General features: G+C 43.2%; 1 protein-coding gene across 5 annotated transcripts in view; it reads left to right on the top strand.

Annotated features, from left to right (window-relative positions):
• The window catches only part of ANO4 (anoctamin 4), a 390715-nt gene that overhangs the window by 314885 nt on the left and 49049 nt on the right, over positions 1 to 26781 (top strand). For all 5 annotated transcript variants that reach the window (XM_045292178.1, XM_045292181.1, XM_045292174.1 and 2 more), the window contains 8 exons: positions 5612 to 5694; positions 11409 to 11549; positions 14121 to 14285; positions 17491 to 17527; positions 19776 to 19887; positions 21264 to 21321; positions 21461 to 21558; positions 23195 to 23337. In XM_045292178.1, the coding sequence (XP_045148113.1) occupies positions 5612 to 5694; positions 11409 to 11549; positions 14121 to 14285; positions 17491 to 17527; positions 19776 to 19887; positions 21264 to 21321; positions 21461 to 21558; positions 23195 to 23337 (837 nt within the window). The remainder of the gene's footprint in view (positions 1 to 5611; positions 5695 to 11408; positions 11550 to 14120; positions 14286 to 17490; positions 17528 to 19775; positions 19888 to 21263; positions 21322 to 21460; positions 21559 to 23194; positions 23338 to 26781) is intronic.

Raw genomic sequence — 26781 nt, 5'->3', positions numbered from 1 at the left:
GGAACAGATGAGATGACAAGGTCTACATATAACCTCCTCCCTGGGGGACGGACAGCGGAAAAGTGGGTGAGGGGGAGACGTCGGATTGTGTAAGATATGATAAAATAATTTATAAATTATCAAGGGTTCAGGGGGAGGGGGAAGCTGGGAGGGAGGGGAAAAAGTGAGGAGCTGATACCAAGGGCTCAAGTAGAAAGCAGGTGTTTTGAGAATGATGATGGCAACATGTGTACAAATGCGCTGGACACATGATGTGTACGGATTGTGAAAAGAGTTGTATGAGCCCCTAATAAAATGATTAAAAAAAAAAACCAACCAACTGACACGCTGCAATTCCAACTCAGAGGGACCCTACAAGCCAAGGTCTTGACAGAGGCCGATTGCCACATTTTCTCCCACAAAGCAACTTGTGGGCTCAATCCACTGACCTCTCTGTTAATAATCCAGCATTTAGCCACGGCACCACCAAGACACCTTGGAACCAGTGGTTTATAAAACCTCCAGAGGAACGGAGTTTATGGATTTGTTTGTTTGCTGCCCTTTGGGTCTTTTGTGTTCCCCTCAGAGGCAACAAGGCTTCCTTTGGAAGAAGTTTGTAGCAGCTGCAACGGCTTTTGTGTTGGATCAGGGGTCTTTTTTTTTTTAATTCTTGAAAACCCTTCAGAGCATTGTGTTCGTCTAGGTAGACTAGAGAAACAAAACAAAACAAACACATATCCATATGTGTATAAGAAGGAGCTTTGTATACAAGAGCAATTGAATATTGGGAAAGCATCCCAGCCCAGTCCAGATTAGGTCCATAACTCCAATATTAGCCTATATGTCTGATACCACTCTATAAAATCCTCTTCAGACTCATGAAACACATGCAATGACACCAAGTGCAGGAAGATCACAGGCCAGTGGGCAGGAAGTCTTGTGGATCCAGTGGTGGTGTAAACATCTCAGTGCTGGCAGGGGTCTTCATGTGACTTCTCCAGCTCCAAGCCTCTGGCTTCCATCAGCCTGTCTCCATGTGACTTGTCAACTGCAATGTCTCCCAGGAAGTCAGCAGAGAGAGAGAGAGAGTTTCCCATCTCCAAGGAGGAATACAGGAGTTCCCAGAATTCCCAGGAGATGGCCACGCCCACACAGAGAACTCATTGGCTGTGACCTGATTAACAGGGTAAACTCCACCCCTTCACTCTTAATTCTCTCAAAATGGCAATTGATTATATAACTACCACAAACATTAAGATTGTTTCAAAAGTATTTTCCCCAGAATTTTAATTGTTTCCAGTTTGACACCTGATCAAACATTTCATCAGAAACAGAAATCTGTACATTTATTCTCCTAATCAATCAACCGTTAGGGAACACTACCACTTTAAGAGACATTTTGAGGAGGCAATTATGCATTCAATGCAATTCTCATCCTTAAGAGCTCACCATTAGGGGTGGAAGTACAAACCAATCATATAAAACAAAATATCCCAAAATATACTAAACTATGGAGACGTTATTTATAACATGGTGTTCCTGTGCTTTTGCTCTATACCTTTCCTCTAGTTCTTCTTTTTTTAAAATCATTTTTAAAAAAATTTTTATTGGAGGGCTCATACAACTCTGATAACTGTAAGATATGACAAAATAATAATTTATAAATTATTATTTATAATAATAATGGAGGAGGAACATGAGGGAGGGAGGAACAGGGAGGGAGGGGGGAAAATGAGGAGCTGATGCCAAGGGCTTAAGTGGAGAGCAAATGTTTTGAGAATGATGAGGGCGACGGATGTACAAATGTGCTTGACATGCAATCGATGTATGTATGGACTGTGATAAGGGTTAGGAGCCTTAACAGAGCTCCTTGGCCTTTGTCCGCGTGTGCACGAGTGAGTTGGCAGTTCTATCTGGGAGCTTAGTGAGCCTGGGGCTCTGGGCTTGAACTACCATGTAACTTTTCCCTCAGTGCTCATTTTTGTGCAGACAGATACAAGGGACAGAACAATGAAGGAGTATATTGGTTTATCCCCCAAGGGGGTGAAAAATAAGTCATGAGGGAGCTGATGGTGGCATTGTCTTGTCAGAAAGCCGGTCACCTCCCTGGTACTTCATTTCTTTACTTTTTCCTCTCTCCCCACCCCTTCTTTTAATGTTTTTTTTTTTCACTTTCTGTGTTGCCAAGAATCACATTATCCCCAATAAAACAAGGTCCTCAGAACCCTCCAGTGAAATTACAAGATTGTAATAATTTTAATGCAAACTCAGAGATTCTGCATATGGGGCTGTCTGTGCCTGGCGAGTGAAACAGGTCTCAATTTCAACGGGCGAATGAAGTAGGCATCGGTTTTTTTAAAAAGTAAATTGCATAATAATTGGCCTCTTGTTTCTAAATCTCTGTGCTGTTTTTTTTTTTCCTTTGAGGACCAAATCTACCCATAAGAGTCTAAGAAAGGTGTATATTCATTAAATGCCTAAAATGATACCTCATCAATTTCTAATAACCCTCCAAAAGGAATTACTATCCCCACTTTATCAAAGAGAAAATTGAGGTTCAGGCAATTACAATTTACCTCAAGATTACTCCATAGCCGGCATGTGCTAAAGTCTAGATTTTAAACCAGATCTGGTCTGCTTACCGCCACTCATTCCAATGTATGCCTGCCGTGCCATGTACTTTGTGTTAGTCTGGGTTGACTAGAGAAACAAATTCATAGACACTCATATTTGTTAAGAGAAAGCTTTATATAAAGAGTAATTGTATATTAAGAAAATATCCCTGCCCAGTCCAGATCAAATCCATAGGTCTGATGTTAGCCCATTTGTCTGATAACAGTCTGAAAATTCCTCTTCAGACTCATACAACACATGCAGTGGTACAGAATATAGGAAGATCACAGGCCAGTGGGTGGCAAGTCTTATGGATCCTGTGGTGCTGGAAGCATCTCAGCACTGGTCAGTGGCGTAGGTCTCCACATGGCTTCTCCAGTTCCAAGGCTCTGGCTCCATCAGCCTTGCTCCATGTGGCTTATCAACCGGAATATCTCACAGGGAGGCAAGCAGAGAGAGTGTGTCCAGCCTTCAGTGAGGAAGACAGGGGTTCCCAGAATCCTCAGGAGAAGGCCATGCCCACATAGAGGCTTCATTGGCTGTGATCTAATTGGCAGGCTAGCGTCCACCCCTTTGCAAGTTGACAGATTATGTAACTGCCACGTATCTTATGTTTGTTTGTTTCTATTGAGATTTCACAAGCTCACCCAAGAGTGCATTTACAAACTGTGTGACTGCTCTGAGTTTCAGATTCCTCCTCTCTCTTGTTGCTGCTGCTAAATGCTGTCGAGTCGATGTACAAGGTCATAAAACACTGCCCCGTCTTGTGCCATCCTCACAATCCTTGTTAGGTTTGAGCCCGTCAGTGCAGCCATTGGGTCAAGCCATCAGCTTAGAGGTCATCCTCTTCTTCTGTGCCCCTCTCCCCAGCAAGCCACCCTTTCCTAGGAACTGATCTTTCCTGATAACATGTCCTCATCCACAGGGTGTTGAAAAGATTATCCACATGTAAGGACAGTTGAGAAAATAAAAGACAGTACCTAACACGTAGGAAATGTTTGCTATATGTTAACTAAATCAAAGATAACGAATTTTCAGTCTTACCATGAAAACCAAATATATTCAATAGAAAGGGGTTCTTTCCCATATAAAACTAAATACCTTAAAATAAGATGATGGAAAATACCAATTCAGTGAATTTTTTTCCTCCCTATTTGCAGAATGTTAGCCATGGTTTCGTACTACAGAAAAGCTCTGGGTGGGAACGGGTAAAGTTAGCTCCCCAAATAGAAAACCACAAAACCTTAGTGTTCAAAAAAACTCACAGAAGCTTAGCATGCATTACATTAAAACATATAAGTGATTCAGTCCTTAAAATATTACCTGTTTTTTGAGTACTCATTAAGTGCCAGGGACTGGACCCAGCTCAACACATTCATGGTCTCCTTTTAAGCTCACAGCAACCTGTAAAATATCTACATGCCCACAAGCCCTTATCCTAGACCCTTGAATCACATGTCTTGGAACCCTAAATTTCCAGATTTTTAGAAAAGTACTATGCTGTATATCCCACATATCACGTAGCACCCCAGAAGTCCTGAAGAAGGACCTCGTATTCCAGTGCATCAGCGTAGCTGCTGCTTAATTCGTGAGTATTCTCACTGTGCAGCTTAGCGGTGATGAAGAGCCTTGCTCAGTGAGGGTCAGAGTTTTGCCATCGTTTGCATTTATGTCCAACTTGGGAAACACCTTTGCATTTTTATTAGCATTTGGAATTGCAGATAAGGTATTATGGGCTTGGATTAACATTCTTCCTTTCCACTTCAGGAAACTGAGAATTATAAAAGGACATTCCTGGGCCAACAGTATCTCAATTTGTGTCTGATCTGAATTTCAAGTCCAGAAACGCCCAGGTCACAAACCAAAGTGCTCTCAACTATTATTCTGGCTGTCTTTCGAATTTCTTATTTTACAAGTATATTTTCTATGCCCAGCTACCTCTAATGGGGAAGTAGGGTGAGAACAAGTGGGAATGGAAAAGAAGAGCCTAATTATCTCTTTTTTCAGGATGGACACTTGGATATGCACCTTTTCCCCAGGACTGAATGCACATAAGAGAGCACTTTTAAAGTTCATGGAAAAATTAATTAAAAGATCATTAAAGCCCCCTTGTATATTTTTAACTTCTGCCAGTCTGCCACAAGATGTCTCTTACATGACTTGCAGTCATCCCCAGATTGTGTGTATGTGTTTATGTGTGTGTGTACACATCTTCCCATGTACACACATGTATACACACACCCTCAGCAGGCTTGTAAAACTTATATTTTTAATCTCTGTTTCACTATATGATGTTGTCACGTGCCATCAAGTTGGTTCACTATATAATGATCATCAATTTATCTGAGTAGATTTAATTCAAGTATTGTTCATTGAATTGAGTAGACAGTTGCTTTTAGTGAATGAAGATAATCCCAGATTTCAGTGGATGGGAAGACCAGCTACTGCACACTTCCCGGAAAAGGTCCTTAAGAGGGTTGAACAGTTTTGCCTTCACCGAGAGACCAGAGCTCATGTCTAGGAAAAGAAGCCACAAGACCCCTGTCAGTACATACAACGGCTCCTTCACTGAAGTAGTAAAATAGATCTTACATGGATATTTGCTGTGCTGAGTATTAAGGGGACATGAAATTAGCCAATCAAAAACACGTGAACTACAAGATTTGGTATTTTGCTTCTCTGTCCCCAAAACGTCCTACATTTAAAACATAAATGCTCTGTATATTAGAAAATATGCTGGTAACCTGGATTTCATATTCTCACATCCCAGGAGCTTTATCATTAAGTCTGTTCTGCTTCAGCTTGAAAACCAGTTTAATTCTAAAGGAAGTCTCTCATGCTGCATCTCCACAGAGTCCAAATTAAATGAGATTCTGCTCTCCAGAAACTCTGATGTTCAAGGATGCTTGCACAAACAACGATTATTTGTTAGAATGGCTTCATTACTCATTGACACAGTGAACAGCATTGATTTACTTTTTATTTGAAAATGTCTTTGTCTTTTTTCGGTTTGTTCCAGCAACCGTTTTCCTGGAGTTTTGGAAAAGGAGGAGAGCAGTCATTGCTTATGACTGGGATTTGATAGACTGGGAGGAAGAAGAGGTTTGTATCATTTACGTCAGATATTTTGTTTGCAAAGTGAATCACCTAGAAATGCATGATCCTCTTGAGTCTTCACCCTCTGCTCTCCAATAGAAATCAGGTCTACTCAAAATGGGTGCATAAGCTCAAATGTGGTGAAGAAAGCTGATGGTGCCCAGCTATCAAAAGATATAGAGTCTGGGGTCTTAAAGACTTGAAGATAAACTAATAGCCAGCTAGCTGAGAAGCAACAAAGCCCATATGGAAGAAGCACACCAGCCTGTGTGATCATGAGGTGCTGATGGGATAAGCTATCAGGCATCAAAGAACAAAAAATCATAGGAATGTAAATCAGAGGGAGTTCAGAGTGGAGACCCAAAGCCCATCTGTAGGTTATTGGACATCCCCTCACAGAAGGGTCACAAGGTACAGATGAGCCAATCAGGGTACAGTATAGCCCTGATGAAACATACATCTTTCCTCTAGCTCTTTAATGCTTTCTCCACACCTCGCCCACACTCTCCTAACCTCAATTCTACCTTACAAACCTGAGTAGACCAGAACATGTACACTGCTACAGATAAGAGCCCAAAACACAGGGAATTCAGGACAGATAAACCCCTCCTGAGAATAGAGATACCAGGAGGGTAAGAGGAAGTTGGGGTGAGAAAGGAGGAACCAATCACAATGATCTACTTATAACCCTCTCCCAGGGGGACAAAACAACAGAAAACTGGGTGAAGGGAGACAGCAGTCGATGTAAGACATGAAAATAATAATAATAATTCATAAATTATCAAGGGTTCATGGGGGCGGGCGGAATGAGCTGATACCAAGAGCTCAAGTAGAAATAAAATGTTTGGAAAATGATGATGGCAACATATGTACAAATGTGCTTGACACAATGGCTGGATGGATGGATTGTGATAAGAGCTGCCCAAGCCCCCAATAAAATGATTTAAAGAAGAAAATCAGATCTACTTGCAGAGTGCTTTGAGCACCTTTCTTTGAAGGAAATTCCAGGCAATATAAAAGTGAAACGGCAATTTGTTGTTTTTAAAAAAGGCATCTTGATCTTGGTGGAATAAAATTCCAGGACTCGATAAAGCATTTTACCTGTATGTATGGGCATCAGAAGAATTAGTAGTACAGCTTGTTCAGTGTTCTGCATGAACCATTTTCTATTTAAGCAGCGAGTGTTAGTTTTATGACTCCGCCTCCTGAGACACCTACTCTAAGGAAGCATTTCCGAGGGACTTAGATTGCACGGACTCACGGGCATTGCATCAAATGGTAAATGCTGAGGAGAAGCCACTCTTCGTGTGGCCTCTTTGGTGGCTGTGGCGAAATATAGGGTCAGTTCCAGGCAGAACTGTCAGGAAGGGGAAACTCTGTCATTTAGACATTCCTTTCTCCAGTTCATCTCACTAACTGTGCATCCTTCTAGACCAGCATCTTTGTGCTGTCTCCCGACTTTGTGTCTGGTTTTGATACTCTCTTCTAGCCCCATTTTTGTATGAAGTTTTAAGTATTCGTGATGGGATAACTTTCTGTCTTCAGGTTCTATAGAGGAACAGAACGTGTGTGTGTGTGTGTGTGTGTGAGAGAGAGAGAGAGAGAGAGAGAGAGAGTAGATAGGCAGTCATGCATAGGCAGTTTATTTTAAGGGCTTATTATTGAATTATTGTTAAGGCCATTGAGCAATCCTTGAACAACATAATGAAATACTGCCCAGCCTTGTGCCATTCCTAACAATTGTTGCCATGTTTGAGCCCCTCTTGAGCTCCTGTGCCAGCCCAACTCACTGAGAGTCTTTCTCTTCCCTCTGCTAACCATCTACGTCACCAAGCATAACGTCCGTCTCCGGGGACTGGGTTCTCTGATAGCATGTTCAAGTGCAGGAGACGGTCTTGCCATCCTCCATCTAGGAGCATTCTGCCTGCACTTGTTCCAGAAAGATTTGTTCTTTCTCCTAACTGTCCATGTGCTGTTCAATATTCTTCACCAACACTAAAATTCAAATGCATCAGTTATTCATTGTCCAGCTTTCACAATCATATGAAGCAGTTGGAACTGCTCTGGTTTGGGTCAGGACCTTCTGAGTCCTCAGAGTGACAGCTTTGGTTTTCAGCCTGTTAGGTCTCTTGTAGCCGATTTGCTCGATGCAGTATGCCATTGGATTTCTTGAATGCTTCCATTGCTGCTTCCTTAGGTGCTAATTACAGATCCAAGCAAAATTCAATCCTTGACAATGTCGAGCTTGTCTCCATTTATTATGATGCTGCTCATTGGTGCAGTTATGAGGGTCTTCAAAGAATTGGCTCAAGCAATTGTCAGGCCCAGCAAATTCAAAGTCCATTGGTTAGGTGAGAGGAGAAAAGTCGTGAAGGCTTGTGTCCCAGGTTACGTAGGTCAACAGAAGTGAAGAATAAGGAAAGGGCTTTTTCAAACTATGTATTTATAATCTGGATCAGTGTTTCCAAAGTGAGGGACACTATCCCCTGGGGTGTGTCGGAACCACCCAGGAGGCTGCAAAAGCAGAAACCTATACTTTATCGTGGATTATATTTCATATTCCAAAAAGTTTTGATTGCCAGGGAGGCAGTGAGCTTGGTTCTTATTTTTCCTGAAAAGGGGGTAGTCAGCCAAACACATTTGGGAACCTACGGTGTAGAGTCAGAATGTGCCTTAGAGTAATTCCCCTTTTGCTCTGAAAGCTGTCAACTAATTGATTGGTCATAAGGCATGAGATTACATTATGGAAGGCCATCTGCTTTACTTAAAGTCAATGGATAAAATCATAAGTAACGGTGCCATAGCAGCAACTGGACTTGTGGTTGGCCAACCTGCTGGGAATCACAGCCTAGCCAGCGGCCACCCAAATTAACCATCACATGCACTCTCTAAGCTATTGAGATACTTTATTAAAAATACAGTACCAATGTGCTTTACCCAACTGATGTATGTATAGATTGTGATAAGAGTTGTATGAGTCCCTAATAAAACGATTAAAAAAAAATACAGTAAGATCTGCCAGTGCCATGAACTCATGTTGTTACAGCCTGGTTCCATGCTGTTAAAAAAAAAAATGATGGTAACAAAAACAAATTTGCTCCCCATCAGACCTTGCTGTCCCGGGACAGTGGGTGCACACTCCCATTCATTATCTCTTACCTCCCTTGAGTTCCACATCTCAGAACCTTGTTATGCCAATAAATCAGATAAGCTAATCATATATCATGGGATAATAGGGATTAATAAGTATTTTCTTCCCTAGAGACACATCTATATATTTTGTATATCTTAAAACTAATCTGGAAACCCAGGTGGTCATTTTACATTGTGGTAGAGTCAATGGGGAAAAAGTTATTGTAACTTTTTTTGTAAGGGATTCTTCGAACCACACCTTCTGATAGTTGCCTTTTCTCCCTTAGTATGGTTTGTAGTTCAGAAAGGGGTACTGAGATCTTAAAAAGTCTTGTTTTCCTAGTAAAGGTTTCTCCTGTGCTTTTCAAAGCATTCTTCAGAAATGATTTCCTGGGCTTGAAGACACTGTCCAGGCAGATTATGGGCCTCACTAGCCCATTCCACAGTCTCTTATTCCATGGGTTCATGGGAGTGACTCATTACTGGAGTGGAAAAATGCTCTTTCCTGGGAATCAGAGTCAGCACTTAGGAACAGTGTCACCTTGGATGGCTTAAATCACCTTTGGACTATTTTCATCTCTAAAGAAGAGAGGCGGGACTAAATTGTCCCCTTTCACCTCTAAAACCTTGTTGTCATGGCGGCCCCAACATATGCCTGCCTTTAAGTTAAGCATCTCCCTTACAGATTGCGGCGAGCCTTCTATCTTCTTCGCCCCTGTTTAAAAGCTGGTGTGTTGAATCAGTCTTCCACTCAGTACAGGAGCCTGTCTATCAGTGGCCATGTGCGGTCCCAGGTCCAGCTTGAGAGTCATTGTGGAACTACTCTTCCTTCCAGCCTTTTAGCTCTCAGCTTGCTGGGCAGAAAAGCCTAGACTCAGTGTCTGCCACCTTCTCTGAGGAGACCCAGGAACACAGGCCGTGCGCTCTTGCCTTCCGTCCTTGGGTGTCCGGCTCACGGACTCCAGATGGTGCTTGAAACCAAAAGTAAGTCCGGTGGCTGTCTTGTCAATTCCAACTCACAGTGGTTCTGCTGAACCAAGTCAAACTGCCCCCACAGGGTTCCCACAGCTGTAGTCTCTCTGGCAGCCAGCTGCCACACCGTTCTCCTGCGGACAAGTGATGGGTTCTAACTGCTGACCTTTCAGTTAGCAGCCGAGCACTTCCCACTGAGCCACCAGGATTCCTCTTTGGTGGCCCTTCCAAAGCCCGCGGTCCATGAGTCTGTTGTCATTCATGGTGACTCTAGGTCAGACTAGAACGCCATAGAGTTTTCGAGATGGCAAATCTGTAGTGGAGCAGGCAGCCTCATCTTCCTTCCATAGGACACCTGGTGGTTTTCAACCACTAACCTTACAGCAGTTGGGCTAAGGGTCACCCACTAAGACCCCAAGACACCGTCTTTGATGACATGTACAACCTGATAATTTGAGCTCCCCACCCCCCAAACCCAGAACATCCCTGTTCTGTTCTATCTGTGTGACAACCTAAAAACAAAGGAAAGAAAGCAGATTTTATTACCATATCCCCTTCCCCTGCCCTTCCCCATTCCCTGCCATGGAGCGAGGCCCAGCACTGAGTGTATCCCCTGGCAGGAGCCCGGCAGAACCGGCATGAAAGCTGCCCTTTAACCTGAACAGATAAGGTGCTACCAGTTGTGACCTGTTCTTCATTTCTGCCTGCATTAACTCAATCGCCATCACCCCGGAGTTTCTACTCGTTTCCCCTCCTGTTCCAGGACGCTCAAAGAGAACGTGCCCTAAATTAATCAGAGCCACTTCAGCACACCAAGTTGCTGATTACCTTTTCCTAACCTTCTAATTGCTTTTCAGTCACAGCTGCTCACATACGGCTGAAGCCCAATGTAATAAAGTCTCAGCTTGATGGTGTGTTGGAGGGTCTTGATTTTAGCTGGATTTGAGAGGTTTTAGCTTGTTTTCAGAGCCAATTAAGAATAGATTTAACATATATTGTCAGAGGTGGGTTTCTCTTATGGGAGCTTATTAAAAACTCAATCCACCATATTTTCAGCTGCCTAGATATGGAAAAAAAAATCACAGGAAATAGCCAAGAGTTATGTTGTCATTATAACTCACACAAAGGATTGTCAAGGGATTCCCTCTCCTGGAAGCTCCATGATTATAGAGTAGAGCTGTAGCTCCTAGGATTTGAGGCTGGGACCATTTGGAAGTAGATTGCCAGGCCTTCCTTCCAAGGTGCTTCCGGTAGGTTTGAACCACCCGCCTCTCAGTTAGTAACCGTGTGCTTAACGTCTACGGCTCGTAGGGACTCCAGGAGGCAATATAGAGAATCTCATTGAAGCCAGTATTCTCCAATTCCTTCTTTAAACATAGTTTAATAAGATAACAGAAACACTTAACTGTTAGTCTGAACTACATTGACTTTTGTTAATGATAAGTCTAGATTTCCATCCATAGGATGTTCTACAATTTCCCAGCATTGAAACTTGGGTCTCAAAGCCCACCTCATTAGTTTACAAGTATGGCAACTATTTTGTGGTAGAACAGTTGGAAATGTTTATTATTATTATGTGAGCATCTATTCAATGCATAAAAATGTGTCTTCTCCAGGAAGAAATACGACCCCAGTTTGAAGCCAAGTATTCCAAGAAAGAGCGAATGAACCCCATTTCAGGAAAGCCAGAACCTTATCAAGCATTTGCAGATAAATGCAGCAGACTCGTCGTTTCTGCATCTGGAATATTTTTTATGGTTTGAAACTGGTTCTTTTATTGTGGTGGTTTTGTTTTGTAACATATTTGTAACATAGAATGCCAAATATTAGCATGATCACAGCAGTAGCAGCTGAGATCCACAGGGGGATGGGCTGGCCAGGGTCAGCCAGTAAGTGGCCAATGTGGAATTCAGTTCACACGGACTACTAACTCAGTATTCAATCCACTTGCCTCTTGTGCATTACTGAGAGGAAATAAAAATATAACAGTCTACAATAATGCTTTTCAAACTTTTTTTTACCATGTCTATATAGTAAGAAATATATTTCTTCTCCTAACCCAATACATGTTATGCAAATATATGTATAAAACTGAATATAATAACTGAAACTGTACGTGTTGTTACAATATGCAACACATTCAATCTTTTCTATGATAGCCTTTTTTTATAGCCTTTTTCTTTAATGCTAACTATAACCCAGTAAAATTTATTTCTTGGTCTCATTACCAGGATCTCTGGTGGCAGAGTGGGTTATGCATTGGACTGTTATTTGAAAGATAAGCAATTGAAAGCCACTGTTGCTCCATGGGAGAAAGATGAGACTTTCTACTCCTGCAAAGAGGTGGTTCTATCCTGTAAAGAACTGCCCAGGGGGAGCAGTTACCTTGTCCTATGAGGTCGCTAAGATTCAGAATTGATTAGAAGGCAGTGAATATTTTGTTTTGATTCTTTTTTTTTTGTCTCATTTGTTTGGAAAAACACTAATTTAGAACTAGGTTATTAGCATTCCCTAAAATGTCATTTTGTGATCAACTTTGATACATTGTGTACACAATGTACACAGATTTGTCAGAAATACCATTTTACAACAAGAGAGGATTGGGATACTTCCTTCCAATGTTCAAGTTTACAAATGTACATCGTAGACTATTGGAGTTGGAAAGACAAGACCATACAGCAAGGGCAGACAACCTACCCTGTTTGTCAGTGAAGACACTTGGGAACTGAAAGGTTACGTCACCTTCCCAGCGTCCCTCAGCTCAGACCAAGCTTTTAAGAGCTTACAGTCACCCCGAGTTAAAAAACAAAAACAAAATACATTACCGTGTTTATTTGATTCTTAATGACCCTATAGGGCAGAGTTGAACTGCCTTGTTGAGATTTTAAGGCTGTTATCCAGTGGTTCTCTTCCTGTGGGTTGCGACCCCTTTGGAGGTCAAACGACCCTTTCACAGGGGTCGCCGGATTCATTACAGTAGCAAAATGACAGTTATGAAGTAACAACGAAAATAATTTTGTGGTTGGGGGTCACCACCACATGAGGAACTGTATTAAAGGGTCACAGCATTAGGAAGGTTGAGAAGCACTGCTGTCATCTCTATGCAAACAGACCACCCTTCAGAGCTACTCGTGGGTTTGAACTATCAACTTTTCAGTTAAGAATCAAATGCTTGATCATGAGGGTTCCCTTGGTGCTCCCTCTTGCAGTAGGCAAGAAATCAAGTTTGCAAGAGAGAAGAGTGCTTCCTTGAAAAAGGATTCTGTAATGAAGCAAAGCCCATCCTGAGCCCTGACTTTAAGATCCAGGTTTTGACAACTACGCTGAGTTGCCGTCTCTGTTCTCGGACACCTGAGCAGCCTCACCCAATGATAGTTACAAAACTTTTTGTATGCCCCACTTCTCTTGTCATCGCTAGAATACATGCCATATTGTCATCATATACCGTCAAATCTCCAAAGAACGATGACCCAGTCTGTGCGTATAGCTGACCAGTAAGTTCCCGTCAAAGTTGGTTCATTCACCAATGAGCAGTTGCCATCGACCACCTGCCCATAATTATGCTCAGGGGTTGCAAAAGTCGAAAACAGATACCTTCGTTACTCTCTGATGAGCCGATTGTCAGCAGTCAAACGAACTGTCAGAGAGTACATTGAAAGAGAAGCAGAGGTGCACAGAACAAAGAAACCATCCCAGGTTCTGACAAGCCCGAATGAGGAAGTGGCTCTAGAGGTGGCTGGGTAGTAATTAACTGGGGGGCGGGGGGTGTGCCTGTGTTTGGCAAAGGAATGGGAGGGTGGGCATTTTAGGCAAAGGAAACAGCCTTCAGGAGTAAGAGCCCTCATACAGTTGAATCCATGGCGGAGCGCCAATGTGCTTGGAGTGCCAGTGGCGGGGGTGAATGGTCCCCAGTGGGAAGGAGAAAAGCTTTAAAGGACAGAGTAAGGACTTTGTTTTTCTCCAAAGAGTAATGGGAAGCCAGTTACCAGTAATAGTTTTAAACAGATGATGGAAACAATCGATGCACATCCCCTAATAAACATGTCTGCATCTGCGCAATCCAGTCTTCCACTTAGTAAAGCGTTACCCCATCGTTTACACAGATTCCAGCTCTTAAGCAATACCGTTGTCCTAGATGAAGAGCAAAGGAACTACAAACCAACAGGAGCAAGTATCGAGCACAAAGAAAAGTGTGCGGTTGTTGTGGGTTCTGTAGTGGGCGCCAGCAGAGTTTTATTTCCTTTTTCTAATCAGAGGGTCTTCCAGGTGGGGCCAGTTCCTCCTCCTGATCCTGGCTGCTCACTGAGCCTCCTCTCTCTTCCTGCCAGATCTGTGTGGTGATCGCTGCTGTGTTTGGGATCGTCATCTACCGGGTGGTAACCGTCAGCACGTTCGCAGCCTTCAAGTGGGCGCTAATCAGGAATAACTCTCAGGTTGCAACCACAGGGACTGCTGTGTGCATCAACTTTTGTATCATTATGTTGTTGAACGTGGTAAGTGAGCTGCAAGGGAACTAGCAGGCAGATGGACACAAATATGAGGGCTGCAGGTGGTAGTTTGCTTCGGTTTCTAAAGCAACCTGGTTGCCTAGCAAAAACCTGGCATGAAGATCCACTCAGGATGGAGGGTTTGAACGTCTTCTTTCACATCTGAGTGTCTCTACAGTGTCAGATTAGGCAAAGCACTCAATTTACCTCTCTGCCTATTTTTTAAAAACCCTTCTTTATATAATAATGCAATGCTGTGTACTCCCTGGAGTCCCTGGGTGGTGCAAACAGTTAACACACTTGGATGCGAACCAAAAGGTTGGACATTCAAGTCTACCCAGAGACTGTGCAGAAGAAAGACTGAGCAGCCACTGAACACCCAGTGGAGCACCGTTCTACTCTGACACACACACACAGCCATGAGTCAGAAACTAACTCAACTGCAACTGACTTAGGGATAAACCTTGGCAGTCTGGGAAAGTTAGAAGGAGAATGTGTTCAAAGCACCCAGCTCCAGACCTGTCCCACAGCGCAGCAACGTGGGTCCCCTCACCTCTTGAGTCTATGTGGTGAGGCGGTAGTAGCGGAAGAATTCTCTGAAATAACCGTGCCAGGAAAATCTCATCGTGGTTTGTGTGTTTCTTGTGCTGGAAATCATTGATTTCCAGCTTCTTTCAAATGTGTGTTCCAGCTCAGATCTCTCTTGGAAACCACAAATTGACGTATCCAACTTACCACTCCAGGGTCTCCCCCTAATGCATTCCACAGTGAACTTGCTGAGGTTAAAAACCTTGGCATTATCCTTTAACTCCTCTGTTTTTTTCTCACCATAGAAATGCATACAGCATTGGATCATTTTTCACACATCTCTCATTGCTACCCTACACTAACGGCTTTCTACATCATGTTGCTCACACAGAAGCCAGAGTGGACTTCTTCCATATAGGGCCACTCAGGTCCTCCATTGTTCACAGTGTCCAGTGAGTTTCTCTCTTGCTCAGAATAAAGTCCGCATCTTCACAGTGCCCTTCAAGATGTTCCCTCAAGGGGACATCATGCCAACACCAACCTTTCTCTTCCCCAATTCGTCCTGACTCCCCTGCTCCCGCCAGGCTTGCTCGGTGACCCTTGGTTGTGTGAGTCATCCTCTCGCCCCAGGACCTTGGTGTTGCTGTGTTCTCTGCCTCGTTCACCCCTCACTTCTCTCGGGCTTTTGTTCCAGTGTTACTTTCTAGTGAGGCCTGCCCTGGTCGTTCTCTTTAAAATTACAACCCAGCCCTGTCATCTGACAGTTTCCCTCTCCTTGCCTGCTTTGTTTTTCTCCATAGCATTTAGCACTGTGGAAATGTACGTATTTATTTTGTTTATTGTAGATATTGAATAAAGCCTAGTTCCCTCGCCTTATCTGTACTTCATAAGCTAAAGTGCACACATCGTTTCTAAAAGGCCAGTTGAATGCGATCAGCATCTCGGTTTCATCCATGTAAACTCACTTCTGGCTCTGTACACAATCCTGAATTCCATAGCCAATAAACCCTGAGCGGTCAAGGGAATTCAATCTACCCAATAATAGCAACTTCATGTGTGATTTCTAGAACTGTTATATTCCCGAGCTATTGAAATGCAAGTCGTTTCTTTATATAATGATAGTGAAGGAAATACACCGGTGTCTTGTTGTTTTAGAACAAGGAGCATCACAACCCTCAAGTTTAAGCCAAAAAAAAAAAAAACTGAACAAAAGAGAGCAATTCCTGAGCCCTTTTGACATGATGCCTGCGTGGCTGCTCAGTCAATGGAGGTTGAAAGTAGATGTTTGACAGCAGCCCTCACTTTTCACTTCCTGCACAATTCAGTCCCAAAGTTCATTGTGGACGACACCTTGTGAAGGGAGAGGTTCATAGTAAAATTAACCACTGAGCCAGAGAGACAGAAGGGTCTGCATCCACCTTGAAGACACTGAGTTCAGTATCCATCTCTCCCTGCACAGAAGGGGAAAGCTGATCTAACTGGGCGCAGTAACCTGCCCAGTTCCTATAGCTTGCTAGTTGATACAGCATTAGTCCAGCTGGAGAGTTTTTTAACCAGTACATTGTTGTCAACTCTCCTCCCCCCAAAAAGAAAAAGTTGCCAAGATAATTCCAATTCATGACAACTGAAGGTCAACAGCTACTCTGAGAAAGATGTGGTTTTCTACTCCCATAAAAAATTACAATCTAAAAGCTCATGACACACAGAATCCAGGAGCAGCAATGGGAATAGCAATGCCCGAAGGGTAGGTGGGAATGGGGGAAGAAGGAGGACTGATCACAGTGATCGACACATAACCACACACACACCTCCAGGGGGAAGAACAGCAGAAACCATGGGGGAAGGGAGACAGCGGTTGGTGTGAGTTATGAAAATAATAATAAATGATAATCTATCAAGGGGCCATGGCGGGGGGAATGAGCTGATACCAAGGGCTCAATAGAAAGTAAATGTCTAGAAAAGAACGATGGCAACATGTGCAAATCTGTCTGTTACAATTGATGTATGACTTATAATAACAGTTGTAAGAGCCCCCAATAAAATGATCTTTTAATTTAAGAAAAAGTTATACTCTTGAAAACCCACAGGGGCAGTTAAAACTTGTGCTCTAGGGTCATTGTGAGCTGTAATTGACTCAATGGCAGTGAGTTTGGTTTGGGTTTTATGGTTAGTCTAAATGTGATCTTCATTTGTATATTGTTCAAATGCATTTGAACTGGTTTTTCTTTTGGGTTGTATTTATTATCTTGTATTTTAGAGAGATCACTTTCCCTTTTACTCACTTTCTACTCTGTGGATTCCCCTAGAGCTGGAGTTGCACACACGCACGCACACACGCACGCACACGCACATACGCACTAGCTCAGTCGCTCTCAAGACCATCCCTTCACCAGATGGATGGGTGCATTAGGGGAGCATCCAATGCACTAATGAAAACCCCGAGCGCCATAATGTTCAGTCATCTCTGTTTTTATGAATGCTGTAATCTAGAAAACACAGCAGTCCATAAGCAATAGGAATGCAGCAGCTTAGAGCTCAAACAAGCATAAGTGACTTCACATAGAAGCTGTGAGACCAGGAGGGCTGGGAAGACATGGTTACTGATTTCCTTGGTAATTGTCAATTCCAGAACAGCTTTCATTCTGTGACTAACTGTGAATTTTTTTCTTTTCTTTTCTTACAGCTCTATGAAAAAGTTGCGCTTCTTCTGACGAATTTAGGTAAGTGGCACACTCCTGATTTCGTAGTACAGTGTCATGGTCTGAATAAACCTTTCCAAAGCTGCTACAAAGAATGCCCTCAGTAGACGCCCTGCCGAAAAGAAAGAGCGCCTATATTTGGAGATGCATACTGCCATATCGTCTCTCCTTCCACAGAACCCATGTGAACTGTTCTGTAGTTTAGAGGACTTCTTAAATCTAAAGCTTTAAAATTTGCCACAAATACCATCTCTCTCATGAGCTAATTTCACGTAGGCTTGCCCTTAATGCAGGTGGGGAGGGGGGAGAAAAATCACCGAACCACATGTACAAGGGAACTTCAAATTGATGGAAAAATAGAAATCAAAGATAATAGAATTTTTCCACAAACATTTTAAGGCCCTTTCCCACAAAGTATCTAAAGTATCAGTTAGGAAAAGTGTTCACTTGGTCTCCACTAACAGTTTTTACTTAATTCAACCTGTATTGAGTTTTCAGGTTATATAAAGCCACATTAAAGTTCATTGTTTTGAAGACTGGGGACCTCTCACCAGGAACGTAGGCAGGCAAGCAACCCATGACCTTTGTTAATGATGTTAATAAATGTTAATCAATTAGCATTTAACCCTTTCTAAATCAGATTGCTTTTCTCTGTCCTTTCCCTTCTCAGATACACTCCCAGGGAGCACTGTGAGTTGTAATTCTTGGAAAAGGGATTTTGTGTTATAATTCTCAGGGTGAAATTTTCGATGAGCAGCTAGGAAATGTGAAAAGAGAGAACATATTATTAGAAATAACATCTGAACAATCACACCTAAGCACATTTGCCTGACCCCGCTAAGCCCCAGAAAAATCTGATAGTCACCTGTAAGCTGTATGTGTACCATGTTTTCAAGATATGTAAAAATGGTTCCAGTTTTATCAATCAGGTACTAATCATTTGGAATCCCTGGGTCATGCCAATAGTGAATTTTCTAGACTGCTAACTGAAAAGTTGGTAGTTTGTGTCCACTCAGAGGCTCTTCTGAAGAAAGTTCCGGTAATCTATGTCCAAAATGTCAGCCATTGGGAACCCCCATTGTGCTGCACAGCACTCTCTGATGTGCGTGGGCTCACCATGAGGCAGTCTGGGCCCAGCAGCAGTTGGTTGGGGGTTGCAGTCATGTACCCTATGTAGTGGGAGAACATTAGACGTGTCTACGCATATCTTATTCCAGCTCATCCCCAAATGTAGCATGCCTAGAAGGAAAACAGCACCGAGTGTTTGTGTTTGCAATAACCTCATAATAAACCCAAACCAATTCTACTGCCATCGAGTCCGTTCTAACTCATAGCGAGCCTCTCTATGTAAGGTTTCCGAGATGAATTCTTTGCCAGAGCAGACTTCTTTTACAGAGTGCCTAGTGGGTCTGAACCACCAACCTTGAGGTTAGCAGCCAAATATCTAACCCACAGTGATTCCAGGGGTCCATGATCTAGTAACATACCATTTATTGAGCCCTTCTGAATGGCAAGCACTTAACTTATTTTCTTTATCGTCACTGAAATATTTCTTTATATCACCCAACACCCCAAAAGATACCCTCGGGAAGGGTGTATCTGATGGAGCATTGGTCCAGGATGGCAAAGATGCTGAGGCGGGGGCAGGAAGGGTGGGGAGTGCTTCCCTGGTTCAATCATGGTTAGAACACTGGTAATCCAGGCGTTCATCCATAGAGCTAGTTGGCAACCCAGGAGTCCTTCCCGTGGAACCAGGAGTTCTGTAAGCAGAAGCAAAAGGAAGGTAAAGAGTCTTGTCATTTCTGCCCTTAACCGCCACGCTACCTTGTTCGGAAAATGACGGGTGAGAGTCAAACGCAGCGCAAATACTGCATTCTGAGGCAGGACCTCAACTAGTCAATCGTATGTGGCATTATGTCAGACATGAAGTCAGTGCTGAGGAATTCAGGAGCTCAGAGAAAGCCTGGCTCCCAGCCCCGAGACTAGCATTCAAAGAAGAGGCTGTTAGTTCAGGGAGCCGGAGTTGGGAAAGAGGCCCGTAAGCCGGGAGCGCCTCTGCTCCATGCTCTTCCGCCTTCCTGAGACAGTCGGACAAGCTGTCTTTCGTTCCTTCAATAGCCACCTCCCTCGTGGTAGCGGGTCTACAAGCTTGATCCCGGGGGTCCCCTTTCTATCACTCAGCATGTGTGAGCCTTCTCTGCTTCCCAACTGGGGGGTGAGGGGACCCGAGAACGGGTCGGATTCAAAGTCTGCTCCCTTTCATTCACAGAACAGCCTCGCACGGAGTCAGAGTGGGAGAACAGCTTCACGTTGAAAATGTTTCTTTTTCAGTTTGTCAATCTGAACAGCTCCACCTTTTACATTGCGTTCTTCCTTGGAAGGTAAGGCCCCCACCCTCCGCATCTTCCCAGGACGGAGTGCACAGAGGGCGCTGACCAGGGATGACAGGAAGGCTCCTCCTCTCCAATGAAAGGGGACCAGTGGCCACCTCTCTGCCTGCCCCAAATCACAAAACTCCCACCCATCCCATCCTAGAGAAATCCTTTGTGTGCCTGTGTGACTTTGACTGCTGAGATACGTAGAGCAAAGTTGTTCTTCCATGTGAATGATGGAGCGAAGCTCTCGGCACCAGTCAGACACAAATATCTCATGCCGGTATGAGCAGGAGGTAGAAAAGGGAGGGAAGCCTGCAGCAGGACCCACCTCCCCGACTTCAGAGAGGAGAAGAGTGCCTTCAAGCAGGAAAGGGGCTGAAACAGGGTGTCAGAGGAGACTGTGCAGCTTCAGCTTCCAGCTGTGATGAGGATTTGGGCAGGACTCTGTGTTTAGTGGCAATGTCCCTGAATCTCATTACCGCCGGAAGCATCTGTGAGATGGAAAGCAGGGTAGGACCAGGTACAGGATTTTGGCCAGGCGATTATAGCCACTGCCCTTCAGTTACTAACTGTTCTAGCCTGTCATTGTAGTTGTACAGCCTTGCGTCACTTAATGGCCACCATATGTTCTGAGAAATAAGGACGTTATATGAGATGGGCATCGTGCAAACATTATATAAATAAGTCGATTCCTGTCCTAAGTCTGTCTTTGAGTTGAATGTGCATTTCGGTTAGGTACTGTTCATTCGATGTCTAAGGTCAGGTAGTCAGATGTTGGTATAAATATATCGTATATAGTATATATTTTCTGTGCATAAAATCATTAAAAAACACTTCCAGATATACCAAAACATCTTTAAAGTAATAATATAGAAAAAATAATAATACATTGGTGATCGATGCAAAGTAAAGCCTGTTTGTTATTGCAAATCATTGCACATACCTATAATGTTTAATATAATAGGCTTTTTCCTGACATGTATGCAGGAAGACATTAACTGCATGGACATTATGTAGCTCACGACTAATTTAATCAAAAAACAACAACAACACAGCATTCCTATGATTCAGAAAGATCAGGGGGGAAAAGTGTTTAAGTCCAAAAATAAACCTACTACTTAACACAGTCCACAGTGCTTGATATTCAGCAGAAAATGTTTAAATAATGAGAGATGGTCTCTGTGCCCTGCCATTATGCCAAAAGAGAAGACATCCCCCTAAATGTTCCAGACACTGTCTCCAGGACAGCTCTGTAGATTCCTCATTCCCTCAGACGTGAAGCGTTGCCATTGCTTAGGTCGGGAGTGTGGTAAACTGCATAGAATAGTCACTGAGTCTAGACTGCAGAATGCTAATGATCTGTTTTTCTGTGTGTGTTGAAGATTTACAGGACACCCAGGTGCCTACTTGAGGCTGATAAACAGGTGGAGGCTAGAAGAGGTCTGTATTCTCCCATCATGCCTTGTTTCCTACAGACTTGCACTAAACCACCTTAGGGCAACTTTGTGGGGATTAGAAACCAGGCATCCTTTCCTTCTCCCCATTGATTCTGGAATTTCTGTGTTTGCTTACCTCACAGTGCCACCCTAGTGGATGCCTTATTGATCTCTGTATGCAAATGGGCATTATAATGGTGCTAAAGCAGACCTGGAATAATTTCATGGAACTTGGCTACCCGTAAGTACCTTCAATATCTACAGTTGACAAGCAGCCCAGCTCATGATGGGCTTTTCTAGGTTTGGCAAGTAAGATAGCAGTGCAGACTCAGCGGTGCCCCCAGGGCAGCTGCCTGGAGCTCAGTGTTCGCTATTCAAAGGAAGTCTGAAAATCCTACATGCTGGATCTTTGGGAGATTTAACACACGTCCTAGTGAATGTTCTTGAAGAAGAGCTCTGTGGAGCCCTAAAGAGTGGGTACTTGCTTTCAGAACACTTGATATGATGTCTCTGACCCTTTCTGCCCTAGCATTACCAAGTTTCTGGCTATTAAGGACACATTTCAACATGGGGTGGATCTAGAAGGCGGTCAGGGATGGTAAATGAGCTTATGGAAAGAGGAAAGTTCAGGGATTAAAAAAAAAAAAAAGAAATACTACTAAGTCAGCATTCCTTACCCAGTTAAAATGACCCCCAGGTGAGTCTCCGTCAATGGGCAACCGCTTGACCTTTGGAACAAAGGGCAACCTTGAATGATGCTGGGTTTGCATAGTTCTGGTCAATTAAAGTTTAAGGGGACATAAATCAGCATCGCTTCTCTGATTTCCACTTTCATTTCACACCAACTGGTTTGCCAGTGAGCTCACGTCTCGATGGAGACGGAGAACTCCAGGTTTCAGAGAGGACCACTCTGATGTGAACTTCAACTTGGGTTCACTTCAGAAAGTCATCTCTTCACTCCCTGCCAGAGCCAATGCCAGTAGCTTTGTGTGCTTCCATTTGTTTTTAGAAGCCAAATGTTTGATACTTTCTGTAAAGCTTTTTTTAAGAGTAAATCATCAAGTAAAAGAAGTAGAAGCATGATAGTCGGCCTCCGAGTGTAAACTAAAATGCATCCGTGTCACACACATCAGAGGAGCTGTAATTTGTATCGGGAATATGGACCTGGAGCACAGCGGTGAAACAGGCATTTTGTGGTTGTTATTCACTGCCACATTGCCTTGATTTCACGTGGTTTTTGCATTTCTACTCTCAAGTATCACACCATTGCTTCCCTTCCTCCCATCCCCTCAACCCTCCCCTGTGTCCTGAGGTTCATACTGGGGACTAATGTGCTAGCCTCGCCAAAGCCAAATGCATCTAAAGAGAAGTCAGAACTGTTGCCCAACTCAGTCCCAAAGCTGGCAAGTGCAGACCTTTCGGCCCCAGCGTACTAGGAGATGGCACATTTTGAGGGTTCTCAGTTCTCTGGGGCCCTGAAGTCAGGGCCACACCCAGTTTGTGAGACTGCTCTTGCATTCCACGTTGAGCCAGAAAATCTAAATCATTCTCTTCCCAGATACCTGGCTGCCCCTTTATACAAAGGGATATGGCTCTAGGTGTTCTCGGTCTTCTGCTCCCTTCCCATCGGCAAGACTACACAAGAGACTGTGTCACGAGGAGTTAAAATAAGCTTATGCGCCATTCTGTTTACTGGCAAATGCAAAGTCTTGAAGTATAGAAGCCATTGTTCCTGTCTAGCAGACTGAAGTCTCATGTCCTTGGTAGCCTGTCCTGAATAAATATATTCTGACTCTTTATTCTGACTCTCCCCTCTCTGCTCACCTCAGGTCTGTGGACAGTTACATTTCTTATAGAGGTTGACCTTGTTTGTGCAGGTTGATTCAGAATTGGTGGACGAGAAGAAAGGTGCGCCAGGAGCATGGCCCGGAGAGGAAAGTACGTTTCCCACAATGGGAAAAGGACTACAACCTTCAGCCGATGAATGCCTATGGACTCTTCGATGAATACTTAGAAATGAGTATGAACATATTCTACTTTATCCCACCATTTGTAGATACACGTGTTAAATCTGTGGCGGTAGTCAGCTAAACATACACCGAGGATCAGCCAGGCCCTTAGTGTGTGAAGATTCATGAGCTAAATGCAAAGCTTGATTCATGGATATGGTGCCGAGAGCCTAGACATACACAACTCCCATGACACTGTGTCCACACCTGGTCATAAATCACCAGAGAACACAAATGAGTTGGAAATTTTGACAGACCAAAAAGGAAAGTGTCACTCATGGTGTGATGGGTTCAACTCACTCCGCTGACATTTTGTTGAGTTGAGTTCAGGGCCAGACAGACTCTGTTCTTGACACCCAGGATTGGAAAGGAATAAGGCAGCGTCTCTGCTTTCAAAGTGAGCATAGGGTAGTGGGGGAAGGGAAGAGATGTGAAGAATAAATGAGATATCCTTCCAGCAGCCTGGAGTTTCATGTTGTAAATGGTAATCGCACACCAGGATAGCAGGGCCCTTTCTTTTTATCATATTGTTTGGACTTTATTGTAATGTGGACACTTTGTATGTTAGTTTTTTATGCAAAATTCTTTGAATCCTTTTATGCAAACTAGAATGTAAGTGTAAGAACTGCCCCCTCCATGGGGTAACTATGAACTTATTTTAAAATAAATAGAAAACTTGTTTTTCTTTAAAAAAAAAAAGAATAAATGTGATCAAATGTTGCAAGTGCTATAAATGATTTGATTTGTAGGTGATATATAGAAGTGGCCATTTTCTATTGGTGAAGGGGTAGGAGAGGCTAAGTGTACTTAAGCTACGGTACACCTACATTTAAGGAATCAGATTCCTGTGTAATCAAACACAAACTGTTTATCTCAGTACGTATCTAAGAGCTTGGACTTTAGAAGTCAATTAAAACAATTAAGCAAAGTTGGATTGATTGCAATTCATGACAGCCCCATTGGTGTCAAAGTAGAGTTTTCAGTGGCAGATTTTTCAAAAGTAGATTGCTAGATCTTTCTTCCAAGGTGCCTCTGGGTGGACTCCATAGAGTATATGTTATATGTGTGGTTTAAATGAATTAATGCATGGAAATGGGGTTAGACCAGTGCTTAGCCCATAGTATGCATTTGGGACATGCTAGCTGTCTTGTTATTATTACTTTCCTATTCTTTTTATCTCACATGGTGGGAGGGGCAAGGGAAGGCCATATCTCTTTGGAAGCTAATAAAATCTCCTAACAAAACATTGAGCCTATATCTTTCTTTCTTTCTTTCCTTCTTTCCTTCTTTCTTTCTTTCTTTCTTCCTTTTCTGATTGTGTTTCAAAAAGCCAAACACACTGCTATCAAGTTGATTCCATATCATAGCAACCCTAGAAGACAGAGTAGAATTGCCCCTGTGGGTTTATGAGACCATAAATCTTTACAGGAGTAGAAAGCCTCCTTTTTCTCTTGAGCTTCTGGTGGTTTTGAACCACTGGCCTGTGGTGAGCAGAATGTAGTTCTACAGAGATTAAACCCTGAATAAAGTCTCAGCAATTCTTAAGCTCCCCAAACCTGACTAACGATTGGAATCACATGCATCTCTATAAAATAAGGTAGAAGTGGGGTGTCAGAGTGGATTACTTCTAAATGAAGCAGTTCTTTCTAAGCAAGCCTGAGAGTTAAGGGAATAGTAGAATTGATGTGTAGTATTTCTTAGATTGCTTTTTCCCTAAGTATCTACTGATGTTTTTAGAGTTTAAAGTATAGAATGGCAAAGTGATATAACTTGGAGAAGAAATCAATTTGAGCATTAATAATAAAACTCAATAAAGGGAAATTCATTAAGAAAACCAACCACTTTGTGGTTTCTTAAAGGACTTTTCTCCCATAAAGAAGGAAATGAGCAATAACGTTGGTATATTGAGTCCTTGCAGCAGAGCTTTTAAGTGGCTAAGATTGGTAGTATGTATTCAAACTCTGCCGTGTCTTGGCAATACTAATACAGAAGCAGACTAGGCAATCTTTATCATTTGTTCTGGGTTTTGTTGTTGTTTTCGTTTTCTTAACGATGTCCCTGTTTTGCTATTTTTTTAAACTTACTCATTGAAGTGTAGCAGCGATATAACTGTACAGATCGATGAACTTCTCAACACACGAATGCAATCAACACCTCTCTCTTCGGCCATTATCTGTTTTGGTAAACAGTTCTTTCGGAACACAGCAGTGCTTATTCGCATCACATGTAGATGGTATTTGGCAGCTTTCGAGTCCTTGGGTGGTGCAGACTGTTAATGTACTTGGCTACTAATGGAAAGGTCGGAAGTTCGAGTTTACACAAGGGCACCTTGGAAGAGCCTCTTAGGGATTGAGCTCTGAAGAGTCAGTCATTGAAAACCCTGCAGAGAGCCATTCCACTTTGACACACCTGGGTTCGCCATGCCCTGGAATGCACCCCACAGCCACACCTAACAACAGAGCTGTTGGTATAGTGGTTATGCATTAGGCTGCTGACTGCAAGGTCAGCAGTTTGAAACCACTAGCCCTGTGGTTCTCAACCTTCCTAATACAGTTCTTCATGTTGTGCTGACCCCCCAACCATACAATTATTTTCATTGCTACTTTATAACTGTAATTTTGCTACTGTTATTAATTGGGCGACCCCTGGGAAAGGGTCGTTCAACCCCCAAAGGGGTCGCAACCCACAGGTTGAGAACCGCTGTATTAGCCACTCTGTGAGAGAAAGACATGGATTTCCACTCCCATAAAGACTGATGGTTTCAGAAATTCTCAGAGGCAGTTCTGCCCTGTCCTATAGGGTCACTGTCATCAGTCAGCATGGACTCAATGGCGGTGAGCGCGTCAACAACAGAGCTGAGGGATTGTGATAGAGGCTGTGTTGCCCACAAGCCTAGAATATATACTCTCTGACTCTTCGCTGAAACAGTTTGTCATCCGTGAGCTAGATCAAGAGATAGACTATTGCCATGAAACATGATCCTCTCATCTCCTTCCGTAGGCATCCTTCCTCCCAGAACCACTCTCCTGACTTCTCTGTTCCCCGATTTTGACCTACACGTAAATAGAGCTATATAGTATAGATTCTTACACATTTACCTTCTTTCAGCCTGTACTACATTTTAAGATTCTCCTGTGTAGAAAGTAAAACTCCATTGTCAGTGCTATGCATTCTCCCTGAGGAGCCCTGGCGGCACAGTGGTGCAGCACTCAGCTGCCAACTGAAAGGTTGATGGATCAAACCCACCAGGAGTACCGTGGGAGAAAGAAGAGGCAATGTGCTTCCGTAAAGTTGTACAACCTTAGAGATCTGGGTCAGTTCTACTCTGACCAAGAGGGCCACTAACAATAGAGAATGTGGTTTTCGGGTTTATTCTTAGAATATGGATTTGAAGCACAAGTAAGAAGTAGGCAGAGTTTATAGTTGATACTCACCACCACCACCACCACCACCCC

This window comes from Echinops telfairi, unplaced genomic scaffold, assembly GCF_000313985.2.
Source record: "Echinops telfairi isolate 266 unplaced genomic scaffold, ASM31398v2 ScPeMD7_2;HRSCAF=8, whole genome shotgun sequence".
NCBI lineage: Eukaryota > Metazoa > Chordata > Mammalia > Afrosoricida > Tenrecidae > Echinops > Echinops telfairi.
The sequence above is the reverse complement of the archived record's forward strand: the minus strand, read 5'-3'. Positions and strand labels throughout refer to the sequence as shown.